General features: G+C 45.5%; 1 protein-coding gene across 1 annotated transcript in view; it reads left to right on the top strand.

Moving 5' to 3' along the window:
- Efcab6 (EF-hand calcium binding domain 6) overlaps nt 1-21940 on the top strand; it is a 170281-nt gene that overhangs the window by 79852 nt on the left and 68489 nt on the right. The window contains exons 9-15 of the mRNA XM_051189518.1: nt 8868-8978; nt 11747-11855; nt 13697-13864; nt 15906-15965; nt 16071-16231; nt 16926-17096; nt 18742-18910. Of these exons, the coding sequence (XP_051045475.1) occupies nt 8868-8978; nt 11747-11855; nt 13697-13864; nt 15906-15965; nt 16071-16231; nt 16926-17096; nt 18742-18910 (949 nt within the window). The remainder of the gene's footprint in view (nt 1-8867; nt 8979-11746; nt 11856-13696; nt 13865-15905; nt 15966-16070; nt 16232-16925; nt 17097-18741; nt 18911-21940) is intronic.

Raw genomic sequence — 21940 nt, 5'->3', positions numbered from 1 at the left:
CTTACTTACTTATTATACAGTATTCTGTCTGCATGTGTCCCTGCAGGCCAGAAGAGGACACCAGATCTCACTACAGATGGTTGTGAGCCACCATGTGGTTGCTGGGAATTGAACTCAGGACCTCTGCAAGAGCAACTAATGTTCTTAACCACTGAGTCATCTCTCCAGCCCTGATTATATATTCTTAATCATGCCTCTCTACCCCATGAATTCCTCATCATGAGTTATTCTAGGAGGTACACTCTTCTTGGTGTCTAGCATTGCCCCCTCCCCAGATTCCTTATCCTATTGGTTCAGCTCATAAAACTTCAATGCACATCCTGGGCCTTGAGAGTCCCTCCTTTTCTGACCCATGACATGTCACATAGCATACTGCCTGTAACCGAGGGTAAACTGACAGAGCTTAGGGAAGATGGGCCTGCTGTCTCCTTCTTATCCATGACTCTCCCATACTGAAAATGGGCCCCCACCATGACTCATTCCTTACAGGTGTCCAGTGTGGTGGTTGTGGCACATGAGAACTTGCAGGAGTCAGTCTCCTCTTCACATTTTGTTCCACAGAAAGCAGGTGGGTCAATGCTTCTAAGACATGTGCAGGTCTGCTGCTGGCCCTGCCCTGTGAAGGAACCTGTGTTGTGAGGCACTGGACACTTCCAGTCACTTTGTCCCTAGATGCACAGGTGATGCCAGAGCATGTGGAGTTCCATGTTCGTTTGCATCATTACCTCACTCCACAGTCATTGTCCCAGCCCAAGGAGCTTCTGCATTGGCCAACCAGGTGACCAGTTGAAACATGGTAGGAACCGGACCACATCTTTTCACTCCTTAGCAGTAACCCCAGTTTTCTCTTGCCCAGCAAGGGCACATGGGGAAGTTGGACTGTCTAACTTGCCTGTGCAAAGTGTTGCCCCCTCTGGGCCCATCCTGTCATGGTTGCTCTTATCTCACCAGTCAGTGCAAGTGTTTTACACTGACCAACAATCAGTTGCAGCTGGTGAAGCAGCTACAGGATAAGCCTGTAATCTCCAGGGGCTTTCTGGGAAATGGATTCAACTTTCACCCAGCACCTCTGTGAGCCTCAGCTCTACCCAACAGACTTTGCTGGTTCTATGACTTTCCACGGCCTTCACCCTTTAGAGCCCTGTTTGCTGACACCTTAGCTGCTTGGGGTGTCTTTTCCTAGTGCAGTCACCTTGGTGCATGGTGGACAGACCTTCCTGGCTTGAGGGAAACCCTGGAGCATCTAGACAAGGCTGGGAGGAATCTCAGCTGTAGCCTTGGCTGTTTAGCAAGCTTGTTCTCCATGCGTATCCAGAAGCATCCTTGATCCAGGAACTCTGGGTCTGAGTGCTAGGCTGTATGTGTCCTGGGAAAAGGCCACAAATTTTTACATAAAATGGTCAACTCTAGCATCTGTTCACTCTGTTTTGGACTTTCTGTGTGGATCTGCAGAGCCAAGAATATCTGGCTGCCCTTTGGTCCTACTTGAGCACCCTGTGAGCACTTTGATATGGCCAGAAATCCTCATGTGCATGAACATCCTATCATTCAGTGGTGAGTGGTGGTGACTCCTTTAATCCACAGCTGTAGGAATAATCCAGCAGGAGCTTGGGTTTCAGCAAAGAAATGGTGTCTCTGTCCTGACAATGAAGCCAAGCAAAACACACCATGGTTGCCTCTCAGCTCATGCTCAGGTATCAGAAAACCTGAGGGCTACCCATTGATGGGCCATGTGGCAGTCAGCCTGAGAACACAGAGCAGGGAAGCTAGAGGGGCAAGCAGCAGGCCCTGTGTCCACCTAGGACACTGACCACTCTAGGCTCACTGTGGAGGACAGGGCCTTCCAGGTTTGCCATATGTAGGAAGGAGCTCAGTGGAGTTGAAGGCAGGAGAGAGAATGGGTAATGCTCATTAGAACAAAACCAGTGTTGCTGCTGAGCAGCCATGAGCAGCAGAGTCAAGGCCAGCAGTGCAGGTGCAGACTAGATGGTATGGCTGGTTTAGCAGACAAGAGGCACAGACAAGGCTGCCCCAGAGGTGACCATGACTGCAGGGGGGACAAGGCTGAAGCTTTAGGCACCAAAGAGGGGACAGTGTCAGCCATGTCGGTTCTATCTCCTCCTTTTTCTGTCTTCCTCCTGCCCTTGTCATTGCTGTACCTGTGCTACATTCTGCACAGAACGCCTGCTTGTGTCCTCCTAGTCAGGGTCCTGGACCCACATGACTCATCTCTGTTCCTGCCACTCTTCGTTGCCTCCCTTGACAGTAGTCATTGTCCAGCCATGCAGCTTTTAGCAGTGTGATGCAGTGTTTCTTCTGCTGCTGCATGGTGGATGCAGCTGCCGTTGTAATTCTCCACCCAAATCCCTGGGGTGGGGAAAACACAGGGAGCAGGCTCTCACCTAAGGATCCAGAGCAGGGCTTGCCTAGGGCAGTGAATGATTCATGGGTAATGGAGAGATACAGAAGCCAGGTTCAGGAATATCGCCCAGTGTCTGGCTGTACAAGACCCAGAGTTTGATCCACAGCCCCGTGTGGAGGGTGGCTGTCTCTCTGTATTTTAGGTTAATAGTGCTCTCTATGGAAATTCTAGGGAAGGTATGCTCTGTGTTTATTATGTTAATTATAGTCATGTATGTTCCAAACAGGAAAACAAGGAAACCATAAAGGGAAAAATAGATTACCTAGGCTCATAATAGCTAGTGATACTACTGCTAATACAGCCAGAGATAGTACTGCTAAGTAGCCAGAGATAGCCCCTGCTGATATAGCCAAAGATAGTGATGCTAATGTAGCCAGAGATAGCCACTGCTGATATAGCAGAGATAGATATTGCTAGTATTTTCTACTTGACTTCAGAATCTGTGAGTACACACACTCACATATCCATACTCTCATGTATTCATAGCTGGAAACATCTGAGGTATAATTACAGTCTGTTTTCTCACAGACTCTTGCATCAGAAGCATTCTCATTCTATTTAAAAAGCTGAAATGCATTTTGTCATTCCTCAAGTCAAAGGGCTTGAACCATTTTAAGGTTTACATTACATATTGTTAAAATGCACTGCAGAAAGGTGTTAATTTATTCTTACAGGGGAGGCTCAAGAGAGCCATTTTTTGGCAGGCATTTAACACTGGGGCTTTGGAATCCTTGCTAATTGATAGTCAGCAGCATAGTTTCTTGTTTTGATATGCCTGTTCTTCATCTCCGGTGATGTTTTCCTCTCTCTCTCTCTCTCTCTCTCTCTCTCTCTCTCTCTCTCTCTCTCTCTCTCTCTTTGAAGGTCATAGGGTAACTTGTAGGTATTGGTTTTCTCCTCCCATTTCAGAGATTGAACTTGAGTTACCAGGTAGCAAGTGCCCCCCCCCCCAGCCCTTTCATCAGCCCATCGTTTTCCATTAAAAATATTTATGTGGCTCCTTTAAAGTATGTTCAAGGACTTTGTTTAATTTTTATGTCTTTACCCTTTCTCCCCTAGCTCTGTTGAAGTTTAACTTTTATGTCATTCTTCATTGTGTAGTTTGATGAGTTTGAGCAAGGGTGCATTGTGCTATTGCTACCTCAGTTGAGATAGACAGCTATGGTTTTTGCTCTTGTCCTTTGTAATCAGCCACCTTCTACTATTACCACCACCACCACCACCACCACCACCACACACACACACACACACACACACACACACACACACCCCAATACAATTACATATGTGTTTTTAAAAAGATTTCTTTTTAGTGGTGTGTGGGGAGGGTAGGTTTGTGCACATTGGTACAGTGCCTTTGGAGGCTAGAAGAAGGCATCCAATCCCCTGGGGCTGGAGTTAGAAGTGGTTGAGAGCTCCCTGATGTAGGTGCTGGGAACCAGACTTAAATCCCCTGAAAGAGCAGCAAGCACTCTTAACAGCTGAGCCATCTCTGCAGAATTTTGTTTTAATTAAACATGGAATTTTAAAAAAAAAATTACTTTTCTGGATGTGGTCATGCATGCCTTTAATCCCAGTGTTTGAGAGTCAGAGGTGAATAGATTTCTGTGAGTTTTGGACTAGCCTAGGCTATACAGTGAGATTCTGTCTCAAAAAAGTTACAATTCCAACTATTTGTGGCTAATAATTAGAAATATAAGCGATTTTAAATTATAATTATTTTTATGTTTATGGGTGTTTGGCTTCCATGTATGTCTGTGCACCACATGTATTCCTGATGCCCATGGAGGCCAGAAAAGGTCATCAGATGCCCTGGAACTGGAGTTAGAGATGACTGTGAGCCACCATGTAGGTGCTGGGAATTGAACCCAGATCCTCTCTCTGCAAGGGCAGCCAGTTCTCTTAACCACTGAGCTGGTGTTACTTCAACATAAAAATACAAGTAAAATATTCATTAAATCTAAATAGTGTGTTTTTAATGAGTCCCCTGACTTACTTACTGGTCTAGAGTTCTGTTGTAGACACCTGATGTTTTCTGAGTTTGCCAGTCACTGGTCCTGAGAATAAAGACCTCTCATACCATATAGCCCCCTGTCTCTCATCTCTTTCCTGCTTCATCGCACTTAGGAAGTTTTCCTCTCTGTCACCCTTCTCCCTGACTCTCAATCTTGTGCACATCAGGTCATCCATGGGCTTTCCATAGCAGATATCCTTCATTCATTTATAAAAAAGTTCTTTTCTATTCCTTACCTGCCGAAAGGCTTTTTTTCTACCATGTATGTTGAGTTCTGTCAAGTTCTGTTCTGTATAGAGTATGACTGCCATGTAGCTTTTCTATACCAGACTACTAGAGAAAACACAACTTGAGATGAAAATACATAATGTTGATAACTTACACAGGGTTCTTTAAGGAAACTGAACAATAGAATGAGTATCTGTTAAAAGGAGTTATTAGATCCGCTTGCACCATTTTGTCTGGGTAGTCTAGCAATGGCTGTCTTACATCAGAAAGGCCAAGAACACGGTAGCTGCTTCGTTCACGAGGCTGGATGTCTCAGCAGTCCGTTGTGGAGCTGTAGGTCTGGAGCATTCTTGGAAAGCTATTATCCTACACAGAGCTTTTGATGGCCGATGCCATTGTGTCTGTTGCAGGAGCCAGGGCATCAGTTCCAGTGCTGGACTGAAGTGTCCCTCAGTGTCCCTCAGAGTGGCAGTGGAGGAGTGGGGACAGCTAGCTCTCCTGGAGGTAGTCTAGTTGTTTTCCAAGGGAATGGTTAGCCAGAGCTCCTACTTGGGGTAGCCAGGCACAGGAAGAGATCTGACAGTTGTCATTGAAGTGACTGATTGCTTGCCCCACATAGTTCAAATTGTTCAAAGAAGAAAAAGCAGGAAACAAAACACAGCAAGGTTTGTGTGTGTGTGTGCATATGCCATAGGTTCAACATGCAATTAATATTTTCAGAAGTGCTTAACTTTGAACAGAGGCTCTTGGTGAGGTCTGGCTCTCCCCGTCTCAAGCCAACAGTAACTCTTCTCTCATATTCCTCTCTCTGTGGCCAGCCAGCACCACTCTCACTTGGAATATTTATGGTGCCCAGTTGTCCGGTGTCTAGTGACAATGATGGCATTTCTGCAATGGACTGTTGTTGCACCAGAGGCTCAGCCTGCTGCCGATAAATCAGTCAGTGGAAGGTAGGGCTGGCAGAAAACAGTTTGCATACAGTGACCTAGTGGATGGGAATCATCACAGGCATTCTGTCCTAAAGAAGCCTTGTGACAGATGTAGATGTAGTTCATGCAGAAGATGGTGACCATAGGCTGGTGGGCACCTCATCACAAGTGAAGGATTGGAGCCAATGACACACATGACCTTAATCCTCTGGCTGCAGATGCTTCCCAGGTCTGCAAACCTCTGGGACAAAGACAACCACTCCTTCAGGTTGTTCTTGTCACACAGTGGACAATAATAAAAAAAAAACAAAAAACAAAAAACAAAAAACAAAAAAACCCAGAGACAGTAAGATTAACTAAGGCCAGAGCTAGGCCTGGTCCCCTGCTTCAGCTTTTGAACCATGGCAGTCATCTTACAGTCTACCCTGCGTGCTGAAGGCGGGCTCACAGCAAGCCACACCCCCTCTGCTTTCTGTGCTTTGAGATATCATCAGTGTAAGCCACTGGTTCTCAGCCTGTGGGTCCCAGCCAGTTTAGGGGTTGGATGACCCTTTCATGGGGGTCACTGAAGACCATCAGAAAACACAGATATTTACATTAGGAGTCATAACAGTAGCAAAGTTACAGTTATGAAGTAGCAATGAAAATAATATTATAGGCCCGGCCCTTTCCTGTTGGGCTTGTGCGCAGGAGGCGGCGGTCTCGGACTCCGGGTCTCTTGTTTTCATTGCATAGATACCTTTACTGAAAACATGGTGAACGTACCTAAAACCCGAAGGATTTTCTGTAAGAAATGTGGCAAGCATCAGCCTCACAAAGTGACCCAGTATAAGAAGGGCAAGGATTCCCTGTATGCCCAAGGAAAGTGGTTACGGTGGGCAGACAAAGCCAATTTTCCGAAAGAAGAAAATGGTGCTCAGGTGTGAGTGTGTGGAGCCCAACTGCAGGTCGAAGAGGATGCTGGCCGTTAAGAGGTGCAAGCATTTTGAACTGGGAGAAGACAAGAAGAGAACCAGCCAAATGATCCAGTTCTAAAACTTGTGTCTTCTGAGAGGAAAATGCTGAAGCAGTAGGAAAATGACTTGTTAGAAAATAAAGTTATTGTTCCTGATAAAAAGAAAATAATTTTATAGTTGGGGGTCACTACAGCATGAGGAACTGGCGATGTTAGGAAGGTTGAGAACTGCCGATGGAAGCAAAGAATTCAAGTTTTTCAGTCCAGTTTTCTTTCTTTTTTGTTTTGTTTTTTGTGTTTTTTTTGTTGTTTGTTTGTTTTTTGAGATAGAGTTTCTCTGTGTTACTTTGAAGCCTGTCCTGGAACTCTGTAAATCGGGTTGGCCTTGAACTCATAGAGATCGGTCTGCCTCTGCCTCCTGAGTGCTGAGATTAAAGGTGTGTCCAGTTTTCATGCAGATTTGTAAAGCAGCAGCCTGCCTCATGCTGGCTTTGGCATCTCAGATGGGATGTTTCTATGTGGGCTCTTGATGGTCCTGTTGTGGAGGGATGTGTGATATTAGTGTTTGGCCCACATGGGAAGCTGAGGTACTTGATTAAACACTTGCATGTTATTATCCCCTACACACACACACACACACACACACACACACACACACACAACCTGCATCCGTGCCTTTATCCTTTAAGAGCTTCCTTGACTATTACAGCAGTGGTTTTACAGGTGAGCAGTTAGAAAAGGAAGCCACTTGTCAAAGGTCTCCACACTAGGAAGGGAAGGGACAGATGTATGCTTGATCTCGCTCCAGGATGTCCCCACTGGCATCTTTAACTCCATGATTTGGGGACCCTGACTCACAGGGCCATGTCAATTTAGAAATGCACTTTTGGCCAATTTTCAGTTATTCTTACTAAAGCTTTAATTATGTGGGGAGACTTTCTGGGCATAGCTTCTGACATTACCCAGAGACACAGTCTCTTGGCAAACTCCCCAGTTCACTGTTTCTTACAGTTTTTCCTCGCCCTCTTCCATAAGTTCCCAGTGCCTTAGGTGCAGGAGTTGTCTGGCTAAACATGAGCTGAACAAGGACAGGGGAAACACCATGAGGCCTCAACCCTACACAAAGAATTACAGACAACTAAGAAACAATCCTCCCCAGGGAAGAGTATACCAACTGGTTATCCACCACCAAATGGTCAGCCCTGAAAACACACATTCAAGTAACATTGTACAGACTGAACAGGTTATATTTAGGAATATATAGGTAGATAGTACACACACATGCATGTAACAACTATTAATGAAAAAAAGATGTTGTAAACTTGAAAGACAGCAAGAAAGGCAAATAGGAAGGTTAGCAGGCAGGAGCGAGAAGGAAGAAATTATATAATATTAATCTCAAAAATGAATAATTAAAAAAACTTTGTGTACCAGTTTATATTGCTGCCATGGCAAAGACCTTAAGTCCAGTACCTCCAGTGCCATAAAATCTTCCTAATGTGTGGCAGGAGATGCCCAGTGCAGGGATCAGTGGACTAAGGTATAGATATGAGCAGGAGCCCTGGAAGCCCAGGCTTTTTCAGATACTGTGGGCCCATGCATGTGTTGGCTCCTAGTTTCTTAGACACAGTGCCTCCTACTGCCTGTTAGCGGCTTTCTCCATGTGTAAGGAAAGATTCATGTGGGTCAACCATACAGTCAAGGATACCTTTCCACTCAAGGCCTAGCCTTGTTGTTATCATTGCTGGTATGTGTGGATGTGTGTGTGTGTGTGTGTCTGTGTGTCTGTGTGTCTGTGTCTGTGTGTCTGTGTGTGTATTTAGCAGGGCTGGTGATTAAATCCAGGGCCTTGCAAATGCTAATTAAATACCCTACCACTGAGCTCTCCCCCAGCCTGAAAGGTCTACCCTGAACCACTGTACTGTCCTCTCTACTATGTACAGTAAGCAGTGACAGGCTCCAAAATGAGGTCATGACTACTTTAAAAGCCATCATCTTGCTGACCAAATTCATTGACTTCTTCAAGTAATGAGTTGGGAAAGATTACCTCATGAACACCAGAATTTTGACCAGACCCCTTTGTTTCTTCCTTCAGCACTTGCCACCCACTGACAGAACAAGTTGACACAGGGTGCAAAGATCCTCTGGTTTCCCCTTTTAAAGAGTCAATCTGTGGCGCTATTTTACAAAACGATTTTGTTTGCCTTAGATTTGAAGCTTCATATAAATTCATAGCAGTTGGTTTCAACTCACTATTAAGTATCTAATCCATGTGGTATTATAAGAAAAATGGTTTAATGTAGTTTTTGTTTCATACAGGTTTGGACTTAGAACTACCACGAAAGTCAATTGGAAGCAGTTTTTAACTGTATTTTATGAGCGGCAGGGGTTGGAAGTCAGCAAGGCAATTCCCCAGAAGAAAAGAAGCAGGTATATTCAAAACCAGAGTACAAACTACAATATGCATTAGGTTAGAGAACATGTGGATTGAATTTTTTTTCATTTATTCAATGACCAACTGTCTTCATTGACTAATTGTCAATGTTTAACTAGTGCTTTAGTGTTTATACATAATTTTGCATTCACCTTTTTTGCTTAAAGTCTCCTTAAACAGTAGGGATGGCATTCTTGTTCCAGCTTCTAGAGAAAAAGGAGCCTGGGAAATACCAGTGGGACCACACACCCTGAGCTTGAAGGCTCCTCCAGCACACACAGCACCTGCTCACAGGGCTCCCCAGGAGACCATGTGCAAGCACAAACCGGCTGTGTGTTTTATGGAAAGGGAAATAACCTGCTTTCCTGTTGCTCTGCTAGTGATGTGGCAGTCATGGGAGTTTCTTGCCTCGGGCACCAGTGTTTGTTTCCTGCTAATGTCTGTTGTAACTTCAACTGGAAGTTGTAGTGGCAACTCAGAAATGTAAAATGAATAAAGGACTAAGACACCACTTTAGAATTTAGACTTTATCTCCAAGGAGTCTCTCGTTTACCTTCTGTGTGATCTTTATTGATTACCATGCATGAGCCATGAAGAAATAGACAAAGTGTTTTTTTGTTTTGTTTTGTGCGTTTTTTTAAATAAATATATAATTTCATTGGGTACATTGAGAGTGCTTAGCCCTATTGCAAAGCAAAATGTACCACAGAGTTAGTGCTCACTCTGCTTCACTGGAGCCTTTCCCACCTGAGGACTCAGATATTTAATGACCACCATGGCTATCAGCTTTTCAGATGTCCAGAGTTCTCTTGCCCTGCTGCAAGGAGGCAGCTGTGAGCATGTGTCTGAGGAGGCAGCTGTGAGCATGTGTCTGAGGAGGCAGCTGTGAGTGAGCATGTGTCTGAGGAGGCAGCTGTGAGCATGTGTCTGAGGAGGCAGCTGTGAGTGAGCATGTGTCTGAGGAGGCAGCTGTGAGCATGAGTCTGAGGAGGCATCTGTGAGTGAGCATGTGTCTGAGGAGGTGCTGTGAGCATGTGTCTGAGGAGGTGCTGTGAGCATGTGTCTGAGGAGGCAGCTGTGAGCATGTGTCTTGAGAAATTCTATTTTGCTACAGTTTTCTTGTCTGATAACACCTTGTTTAAGGCTATTTGGATAAAATTAAAGTTTCATTTATTTGTGGCATTTTTAAAAATTAGAGACAGTGTCTTACTGTGTGGCCTAAGCTGGCCTTGAACTTATCATCTTCCTGTATAGGCTCTCATTAGCTTTAAAACAGCAATCCTCCACTAGGGGCAGTGTGCCTACCAGGAGGCTCTTGGCACTATCACAGGATACTTTTGATTGTCGTGGTGGTGGTGACAATGTCTAGTGAAGTCTTTGGTAGGGAGGCCAGAGGTGCAAGAAGTCTTCCCACAATGGAGAAGGACCTGTCACCATGCCTGATAGTCATGACAATAGGTAAATGGGGATCGCTTGTCCAGTATCTGCTTGTAGCGATACAGTCTAATTTTTGTGTCACTCTCTTCCAGTTAGTCACATGAGCCATGAGGTACAGAGCCAGAGTACATTTCTAAAAAGGGGTAGTAGCTGTGTTGTTGCAGAACTGCATATTCAGTGTATCAAATCCAACAAAAGTGAGAATGGTGCTACACATGAACCATCTACCCCTGGGGAGTAGGTGTGGCGCCGCAGAGGTGCGTAGACGTTTGATCAAAACCCCAGCAATTGTGAGCATAGTCCCATACACAAACCATCCATTGCCATGCTCCCCTCTTGTGGGAATAGGAAATATCTATTGAGAAATGAGGAAAGGGAGGACCATAACTGAATTTTATTACAAAGTATCTAATTTTTCAATTGCTATAACAAAACCACGACCAAGGTAACTTATTTTTTAAAAAGCATTTATTTGGGGCTTATAGTTGCAGAGGGTTAGAGTCCATGCCCACCATGGTAGGGAACATGGCAGCAGACAGGCGGGCATGGGCTGGATCAGTAGCTGAGAGCGCACACCTTTATCCAAAAGTTGGAGGCAGAGAGGACGAACTGGGAATGGCATGAGTTTTTTGAAACTTCAAAGCCCACCCACAGAGACACACCTCCTCCAGCAAGATTAGGTATGCCTCCTAATCCTTCCCAAACAGTTCCACCAAATGAGCCCGTGGAGGGCATTTTTATTCAGCACCATGCAGGGGTCTGTTCTCCCTTTCTGATGGGAATTTACAAGCCTTAGCTCGCAAAGTGGGTGGCCGTGTCCTCCAAGAACACTCATATGGTTGATGGAGCTTCAGGGTAAAAAGTCAAAGGTGAAAAAAGAGAAGAAGTCCTGAGAGTGCAAGTGGCCATGGCATAGTCACTGGAGGACAGAGACTGGGACTTAAATGCCCTCAGCTGTGGGACTGGTGTGCTGTAGCTTACTGCCTGCCCCAGGGTCCAGGTGGCCAGCAATCTTTGGTTTCCTTCTTGGCCTTTTTGTGACATCAAATTCATGGGTTTTGAAAGACGCCTGACTAGGACTGTTCAGCATTGGGAGCAGAGGGAAGTAGGATGCATAGCTAATGGAAGGCTGTGCACAGCCCCTCCAGGGCAGTTAACTGTCATATGCACCTAGTAGCAAACAGGCCTGCCCCTGTACACTACCCTTTTTGAAGAAAGAGCCCCCACAAAGCCAGTACTGTGAGAATTGAGGGCACTTGCTTTTTGCACCAAGAACAAGACCAAGGGTGCAATATCCTTCCTGGTGTTCTCCTGCTCCTCTTTGCAGCATCGACTCTAGAAGCCAGTCTCGCAAGGAAAATATCATCAAGAAGTTATTCAGGTACTCGGAAGAGCGCTACACAGCCCTGAAGAAGGCATTGTTAATTATCAGCACGGTAAGAGCCTGAGCCCTTGTCCTGGGAGACCCACTGGCGGTAGGAAAGTCCACACTCAGTGTATCTAATGAGTGGAAAGGTGATCAGGAGGCTACAGCTTGTCCAGGAGGATAGGGTAGTCAAAGCGACTGAGTTGACAAGCATGCAAAGACATCGCAGTTCTATACGCTGCTTCTGAGAATGAAAACTGGTTCAGCTGCTACGAACAACAGTGTAATGGGTTCCTTAAAGATCAAACAATGGACCATGTGATCTAGTGATTCCATAACTAGGTATCAGCCAAGAGACACAGAAACATATCCTCGAAAAGACACAAGTATAAATGTTTCAAGTGACACTCGTATGTTCTAACTGAAAATAACCCAGACACAGAAAAGCAGTATGTGACATTTCCATACAATACCAATTAGGAATGAAAAGAAAGGGGATGCTGGGCATGAGAGGGAACACAGTTGTTCAGGAGACAGGTTTGGGGGTGATGCAAATGTTCTTGTCTCCTTGATGTTGACCACACAATTCTGGGCATGCCTCAGAAGTTAGTAAGGAAGTTGTCAGTGATTCCTGTTTGGATGATTGAACACTAATTACCATTCAAAACCAAACCACAAACAAGCATGTTTAGTTCAGTTACCTCAGAGAACCTATCTTTCATAGCTGGGAGATGTGAGTACTAACACTTGCTGTGAAAGCATGAGGACTTGAGTTTGAATCCCCAGCACCCAGGAAAGAGCCAGACGTAGCCATGAACCATGTGCCTGGTGCCATTGAGAAGAAGGCAAATGGATGGCTGGGCTCTATGGCAGCCAACCTTGCCCCAGGTTGGGGGGGGCTTTCTCAATAAAGTGACATCAGGACACCCTTTAACCTTCTCTGGTCTTCACATGTAACACAAGATACCTGCACTCGTGTGTGTGCATACACCACAAATGCACACAGAAAATAAAAACAAAAATAAGAATTTTAGGGGCTCAGCACTTAAGAGCACTTGCTGCTCCTTCCAAGGACCCAGGTTCAGTTCCCAGCACCAACTTCCTGAGACTCCTCTTCCAGGACATCTGACACAAAAGAGGTTCTGGCCTCCAAGGGTACTAGGCACACACAGATACACATGCATACACATACACAGGCATTAGCACATACATATATAAAAATAAATTTAAAAAAGAACTCTGCTCTCTTCTCAGCTTCTGAACCCACATTTATACCAGACTGTGGCAATGAATGACAGCTGCTGACTGACACTCAGAATGTCCCTCTCCAAGTTAGAGGCTCTGTGTTACCTTTCCCAGAAAACAGGGGCTCTTAATTTTTCATATTTAGTTAACTTATTGACAGTGTTCAGTTCCATGGGGACATGCTTGCTTCAGAAGGCTTTGCTTCTAGTATTAATGTAACATGGCAGAGATCTTTCCCTCAGCAACTGCCCATCTCTGTAATCCACGAGGTTGGAGATACTGGAAACACATCTGGTTGACATTCTGAGCCAACAGGTGGGACTAGGAGGAAGAGGGTTTTAATGCTGTGGAGACCCTTTGGAAGGGGTTGGCCTGTGCTCCCCAAAAGGACCTCATTCCTCCAGGCCACTGCATACCTGTTTCCTAGTAGAGTAACTGTTATAGGAAGAGCCTTGGAAGCCTTGGAAAGCCTTGGTGGCTTCCACCTCTGCCCTACTCTTGTCACATGTGGCATATGGAGTAGCCATTTACTGCTGTTTTAAGTCATGACTCAGCTTGGCCAAAGCCTATGCGTTACTGTTGTTGAATACGCACATGGTGTTTCCTGACTTTTAAAATGTCTTTTTAAAAAATAATTCCTGATATTATTGATGTTGTCCTGCTCAGACACCCAATGGACACATGACTTGGGAAGAATTTCGACATGTTCTAAACTGCATGGTTGCAAAGTTAAATGACTCAGAATTCCACGAACTGAAGCAGACATTTGACCCTGAGGGCACCGGAGCAGTGAAGGTCAGCTCCCTACTGGAGGCGTTGGATGACAGCCCTAAGGTAGGTCTGTGAAGGTCTCTTGGCTGGGAGTCAGTGTTCTTAACAAAATACAGTTTAAATTAATGACTTGACATTTTCACATGTTTTTATTTCAAGTTACAGTTGAGAGATTATTTGATTTAAGTTTTTGTTTTCTAAACATTTCTGGAAAATCTGCCCTGAAGTGACAGATACTAGGCAGGGCTGAACTTACAGCCAGGTCTCGCAAAAGAGTATTTTGGAGTCACACTTGGTGGCAGCAGCACACACTCGTGGCCCCAGCACTTGATGGGCGGAGGCTGGAGAAGTGCTGTGAGTTCAGGGCTACTCTGGGCTAAAGAGAGTACCAGCCTAGCCAGGGCTACATAATAAACAACTACAACAGAAACATGTTTGGGAAGAGATCTCATGCCCTGATCTGACAGAGTTTTAGATACAACTACCGTGTCCCCTGATGTCTACCAGTAGCTTTTAGTCATTGCTGCTTTTGACTGAAAACTCTGCGGTTACATTAAAAGTAGCTCTGCAGCACCAATTAGCATTAGCAATATTTGAGAACATTTAGAAAGTCAGATTAGTTGCATGCATGGCCTTATTGTCAGAATGTTGGGCTATTTGCCTTCACTATGGAGGGAAATTGCTGAGCATGGACTTTCACACACTGAAGTGTGATGTACTAAGTCAAAATGTATAGGTATGTCCATGCCTACACACACACACACACACACACACACACACACACACACACACACCACTTCTTTCTAAGAATGAGAAATATAGGACATGATGGAGGGGTTTGTGGTCCCACAAGTAAGACACTGGTTATGGCCATACTTGGCCATATGGGTAAGGAGGGATTGGATCTGTGTGCCCAGGTACATAGGTATGCCTTAATTTAGTTTACCACTGGTGCTTGAGAACAAGATCAAATGAGTTTTCAGGATACAGAGGTCATCTGGGGTGGGGAGCTTGAGCCAGTGTTCACTTTGTGGCCACCATCTCCATGAGCTGCATCGGGGGCAGATGGTGTATCTCTTGAAGACACATGTCTTTTACGACAAGATTGGTGATAGTAGCAGCCTGTAGTGTTGCTGTGGAAACTCAGCAGGATAAAGTATACACACCAAAAATGTTCCAAATCTAAATATTCAATCTCAGTCATTTGATGAATGCCTGAGTATCTCTTGCACAAGCACTGCCCACACCCTGAGCCTTCCTAACCCTGCTTGCAGAGTGAGTGGTAGTTTTTAGTACCTTTCCCAACCCCAGGGTAGCTCAGGTCTATAGTGGCCAGGGCTTCTCACCCCGGGGGGGGGGGGGTGCAGCAGCTGTGCACCTTTTCGAACCAAACCAAACTGAGACTGTAAGCAGCCTCTCCATGCAGCAAGGGACATGATCTTTGTTTGATGTAACCTGAGAAGTGACACGTGTGTGTGTGTTTGTGTGTGTGTGTGTGTGTGTGAACACATGCTTAAACCTGCCATGTATATGTGTACACATGCTCAAACCTGTCATATGTCTGTGTACACATACTCAACCATATCATGTACATGTGCACACACTCAAACCTTCCATATATATGTGCACACATTCAAGCCTGTCATATATATGTGCACATACACTCAAACCTGTCATGTATAACCAACCCTATGATTTGTATGTTGACACACATACTTCCTTTATCAAAAGCAGTTATATTGGAGCATAAATTATGCTTTTAAAAGCATTCACATCTACCATATGCATTTTTGATGGGTTTGGATATATGCTTTTATGTATTGCACCCGACTTTGCCTACAAATAAGTTCATGTTAATGTGTTTAGTCTGTCATCCTTCATTAAGCCACCACTACCATTTAACACAGTGAGGTTTGCTACCTAATTTTAAAGGATACTGTAGATCCTCCTTTGTTATCATCTTGTCATCCAGTTTTTTTCCCTTTCGGAAATTTTGCTCCAACCTGGACCAGTCAGGCAGAGCCAGCGTTCAAACCCAAGCCTGTAGCTTCCTGTCACCACACAGGAAACACTTGTACTGATAAGGCTTCTCTCATTCACTTAGGTGAGAAAAATGTTCCCCTCTACAGACACCAAGGCAACTCTGCCTGTGGCTTGGGATTCAGTAAGTACCACCAGCCTTCTGTTTGTATTTGCCGTCCCCATGAGCTCTGAGGGTGTCTGTATCCCAGCTTCTCGTGCAATAAATGTATTACTTTTTGTGTGTTAGGTAGAAGAAATGGTGCTTAATGCCATCAGCAGGAACCTCCAGAACTTTTACGGCATGCTGCAGTCATATGACCTTGGGGACACGGGGACTATAGCAAGAAATAACTTCAAGAAAGTCATACGCATATTCTGCCCATATCTATCGAATGAGCACTTTATAAAGTAAGTTCACGGGTCCTTCACTTCCTGCTCCCCCCCCCAAGCCTGCTCCATGACACCTGTGGATAGTATTGGTAATAGACACTATCTGTTGAGTCCTCACTGAGCAGCAGGGTAATTCAGTCTTACCACCACCACTAATGAGTATGGATGGAGAAGCTGCATGGCCTCAGTGAGTCCTTAGTGAGTGGGGGGACTCAGGTTTCAGCTGGGTCTCTGGGATCTCTGGTTATTCCTTTTTTTTTTTTTTCTAAAAAAGGATTTATTTTTAAGTGAGTGAGGGTGTGTGTGTGTGTGTGTGTGTGTGTGTGTGTGTGTGTGTGTGCGTGTGCAAGCACAGTGCCTGCAGAGGTCACACATCCTCCTGGATACTTGAGGTTGGGCCTCTTAATTTTTAGGCTTGGGCTGGAGAGGTGGCTCAAAGGGTAAGGGTGCATACAGCTCTTTCAGAGGACCCAAGTTCAGTTCCCAGCACTCACATCAGGCTGCTCACAACCACATGTAACTCCAGCTCCAAGAGCTCCAACACCTCTGGCCTCACTGGACACCTGCACTGACACATACATCTGTGAAAAAATACACATATATGGATGGATAAATATGTAGATACACATCTACCGACACAGATTTTTTTTTTTAATTCTTAATTTTAGCCTTTTTTAAAATGGGCATACTCTTGATAATTTTCCAACTTCAGACTCTCCAGTAAGTTTCAAGACACAGCCTCAGGAAGGGTCCTGTACAAGAAACTTCTGTTGTCCATCGGTGTCAGTATCCCACCACCCATCTGTCCACTTTCTGTTCCGAAGGATCAACCAAGTGAACAGCTGCAAAAGGAGGAGCAGGGTCAGCCAGATCTTGCTGAGAGGTAATGTAAGAGCAAAGAAGGGTGCCCTAGCACCACGGTGCCTTGCTGGAGGAGACACTCCTCGGGTACTCAGGTCTGCTCTGTGTCACCAGAATTGTGATCAATTAAGAAAGGACAGCGCACTAGATGCTTGTGGTTAGAGCAGGTGGAGCTCTTGCCAATAATTGAATCCACTTTCGGATTTTAGAAATGAAAGCTGGATAGTCCCAGAGCTGGGGGAACTTGCCAAGGTTGTTCTAGTGTTGACAGTCTAGGACTCTCACCTCCCAGACAGCTTAAATGCTCTGCACCTGCATGCATCCCCATCTCCTCTCTCACAGGAGCTAGAGCCTTCGCCACAGCTTACCATTTATTGTAAAGCACACCCATTAACACAGCTAACATCTTCCAATGTGAAAATAGTGGAGCTGTTAAAACGATAGCCAGATTGAACTGTCTGAACTGTCAGCTGCAAAAAAGACCAGACTGATGGATATTCTGGCTTTCACTTCCTTTTGAAAAAATATTGGTTCTGTGTAAGGAAACGATGCCGTTTTAACCGCTTGTTCGTAACATGTCATGAGCCTGCAGGAATGGCAACACCTGGGAGGTGCCATCTTGTCATTTCTCTTTTTCAAACTTCTTGAGTATGGGGTGATGGGAATGTTTTTTTAAGAGAAAGCTTAACTATCTGGCGGCATGTCTCCCTAAAGCCAGGAGAAGGAATAATGGCAGTTAAGCTGTTCATAAAGCAGGCTTTCCCAGAGGGAAGAGTGGAACTCTGCTCTGCATAGCTGTCCCATGCTGTCCCATCCTTTCTGATGGGCTCAGGAGACTGTAGTGGGCAGGGGAAGAACTATCTCCCAACTGCACACCCCTCCTCATAATATGCTTTATGAATTAAGTTGTTTCTGCAGAGCAGCTCAGGGTAACCATGACTTCTCAGAGCTGCCATAGATGGCCCATGACTTCATTCACTTAGTTCCTACAAAATGCTTTGCCTAACTTGAAGTGTCCCTGTAGGCCCTGACTTTGTTTCCCTGGTTCATGAAAGCATTTTGTTTTCAATCTTATATGCAGCCCCTTGTGACAGTGGGGTTGAGACTGCAGGAGCCAGAAGCAGCTGGTCACGCTGTATCCACAGTCTGGAAGCAGAGAAAAATGGATACCGGTGTTCGCCCACTTCTTTTAAGCAGTTCAGGCCTCCAGCCTGGAGCACAGTGCAGCCCACTTTTAGTGAGGGGTTTGTTTCTTCATCTCATTTAGCCTAGTCAACATACTCCTCAGAGGCATCCCCCAAGGAGTCCCTCCCAGGTATTCCTGGTGCCTTGTCTCTAGGCAATTCCAGATCCTGTCTAGCTGACAACAGTAACCATCACATGTGTCTAGCCTCATGCTCTTTCCACAGGCTCCAAGTTGAGAGCCTTAGTGTGAAGATAGCACTGCCCTTCCTTGATGGCTTGTCACCGTGCACAGGCAGCAGGACCTCTGCTGCTAAACTGCAGCCCTGCCTCTGCAGCCACAAGCACAGAAAGAAAGCCCCATTCTCTGATGGGGTTATCACTTCTGATGGGGGCTCTAAACCCCCTTGCTACCATGGAATGCATGGTGAGCAGGCAGTGGCGTGCCAGCTGGTGGAAAGCTCAGTGCCTACTTGTGATTTCAGAACCCAGCCCATGAAGGACAAAACAACGGAGGCCAAGATCATGACCAAGGAGGAAGTCATCAACAGACTCAAGCAGTGTATCCAGCAGCAGGACCCGGTATTCAAAAAGCAGTTTCTTAGCATCAGCAAGCAGCCCGATACAAAGATCGGCCTGGAGGACTTCCGGAAGGTAGGAACCCATGCCCTGTGAGGCATCCTTTCTGACTGAGTTGTGTGTTCCATCCCACCACCACACATGCTTCATCCATCGTTGCTGCTTATTTATTTTGCAGTGGGGAAGGATGCTGATAGGTAGTAAAAGAATTTACAGGCAGTGCCACCAAAACACCAGTTCATTTAATATGTCGTGAGGCGAGGAGCACAGGCTGGGCAAGTCATAAGAGCACAGCCTATAGACCAGAGCTGGCTACAGTGGGCAGACTCAAGAGCACAAGTGTGGTTTGTTGTTTGGCAGGGCCACCCCATTTCCAGTTGCCACTCAACAACTTCAGAGGATCCCTAGGGCCCCAGATCATCAGCTTTGGCAAATTTCTTCCAAAAATTTTTCCAGTATGGATATGGCTTGATTTGGGTATTTAAACCTTTTCAAACAACATTTCTTGCTGTTCTGTTGGGCTAGCCATGTGTACCTGGCCCTGTGCATTTGCTGGAACCATGGAGCAGGGGTACAGAGCTGTGTGGGCCCCTGCATGCTAGTGAAGGGTCATCATGATGCTAGATAATAGATCTGGGATTTGTTCCTCTAGGAGGAGGTGGTGGCGGGGGAGACATTGAAACCTGGGAGAGACAGGGTGCTTATGGAACCAGCAGATTTGTATAAAAGTCCCAACTTGAAGGGCCCTGCATGGGCTTTAGGAGTTCATTTACACTATTGCTTAAGACTCCTACAAAGCACTCCAGCCTGCAGTGCTTTGGCTATTCCCCCGAAGACGTCTCAGTTAATATGCTGTAGTGGTCATGTGGACAGGCTAGGAAGCAGTGCAAACAGTTTCCAAGAAGACAGTACTCACTTGCGTGCCTGCTATTTCCCTGGTGTCTACCTCCAGGCCATGCATCATAAGCAGGGGCCCCGATGAAGAGCTCTTTCTGGTGTCTTCACTCTGTGATTCCATTTAGAGCAGTTGCAGATAAAGGCTTTGAATACTGGGCTATTGTCTTACTTAGGGTTTCTTTTTTGCTTTTGTTTTTGTTTGTTTGTTTGTTTGTTTTTCAAGACAAGTTTCTCTGTGAAGCTTTGTAGACCAGGCAGGCCTTGAACTCACAGAGATCTGCCTGCCTCTGTCTCTGGAGTGCTGGGATTAAAGGCATGTGCCACCACCACCTGGCTTACTTAGAGTTTCTATTACTGTGATGAAACACTATGACCAAGGCACCGTGGGGAGGGTGGGTTATTTGGCTTGCATTTCCACATCATAGTTCATCACTGAGGGAAGTCAGGCCTGGAACCTCAACAGGGCAGGAACCTGGAGGCAGGTGATGCAGAAGCCACGTGGGTAGATCCTGCTTACTGGCTTCTTCCTTTTATCTTGCTCAGCCTGCTTTTCTTATGGAACCCAGGACCAGCAGACCAGGGATGGCACCACCCACAATGGGCTGAACCCCCCCACCCCAACCAACTAAGAAAATAAAATGCCTTGCAGTAGGATCTTATGGAGGCATTTTCTCAATTGAGGGTCCCCACTTTCAGATGACTCTAGCTCATGTCAAGTTGTCACAAAATTATCCTGCACAGCTGTATTCTGCCACTGTCAGCACAGAAGGGACTCTTGTTGTCTTTCTGGGTGCCTAGCCAGATTCAGCACGTAGAGCAAAGGTTCTCCTCACTGGGGCTCAGGAAATGCCCTGGGGAGCAGCTGAAGCCTCCATGATGGATGATGGGTGAAGGAGAGTGTATAGGCTTAGCTCAGTGACTGGACTCCCTGTCTCCAAAAGCTTCCTGATGTTCAGGATGCCTTAATGGGGTCACCAGCTTTGTAAGAGGTCCTCTGCACCTGATTTCATTGCCTAAGCCCCACAAGACCCTCAGAAGTTTGGGCTTATTTCTCTGCATTCCGGCTCCAGCCTTGGCCAGAGAACAGCTGGATTCTCAGGGCAGGTAGACACACTCAAACTGGTACAGTGGCAATGTACTGATCACTCACCATTATCGTCTTGGGCCAGTTCGCAGGAGGCTTGGTTTTCTGAGGATGTCAGTTGGGCTCTATGAGTTTTCAGAAGTTCTATACGTTTACCAAGGTCTTGACTGACTGCTCATTCCACAGACATGAGAGAGGAGAGAAGTATGACTGTCTTTCTTGTTTGTAGGTTCTTCTATGTTCTGTTAATGCTGTGTGAGCCACCCTGAGGCTGTTACTGAGAGACACTGCATGGCCTCAAGGCTATTTTCCTTCTGGTTCCTTCCTTTTGGTGACTGTTAGGCTGGTGTTGGTTTTCTCACCTTTGACTTTCAAACTCACTGGGCACTATCAAGCAAGCCTCTTGTGGGCACATTTAACTCACTTTTCATAAAGTATAGTCAAGCATCTTAGCTTTTTTCTCTAACCTGAACATCACATGGTTTGTTTTCTGCCCATTCCTGCCTTTAGGTTATTCAGCTACTTCTGTTGTTCCATACTCCCCTGTATCCCTTTATGAGTTGACCAGTTTCCATTCCCATAGTAAAGGCTGTGCTGGAGACTACAGCTCACTGCGTGCATCTCATAACAGTGCAGAGCACTTTAGTATTGTGGAAAAAAAAAAAATCCTGGAAAGAAATCCTGTCTGCAGAGACTGGCTGACGGATTAGAGTTCCAGAGACTGGAATATTGCAATTCCAGGTGCTAATGACCTTATCTTGGGCTAGTTATAGCCCCCCAGACAGCCATTCATTGCCCACCTCTGTATGGAACTAATATCTTGTGACAAATAGATTAAAACCTTATGGAATCAGTTAACTTAGCAGACAACTAACTTCTACCAATCCAAAAGCTTCCCGCCCCCATCTCATTGTACCCATCTCTCTGGTGTACCCACCAGTGTATTTCAAAGTTGCCTTGATTTATAACTTCCTTTGTTCTATAAAATTCTTGAAACTTCATGAAACTGCCTCCTTGTAGGAACATGGAATTTGGGGTGACCTAAATCAGTGTTGCTGGGTCATGGTCACTCAAAATGGTTCTGAAATAAACTGTATCTTATTCCTTTAGGATAAGAACTATGG

Source organism: Phodopus roborovskii, unplaced genomic scaffold (assembly GCF_943737965.1).
Source record: "Phodopus roborovskii unplaced genomic scaffold, PHOROB, whole genome shotgun sequence".
Taxonomy (NCBI): domain Eukaryota; kingdom Metazoa; phylum Chordata; class Mammalia; order Rodentia; family Cricetidae; genus Phodopus; species Phodopus roborovskii.
This window is presented reverse-complemented; position numbering and strand designations above follow the sequence as displayed.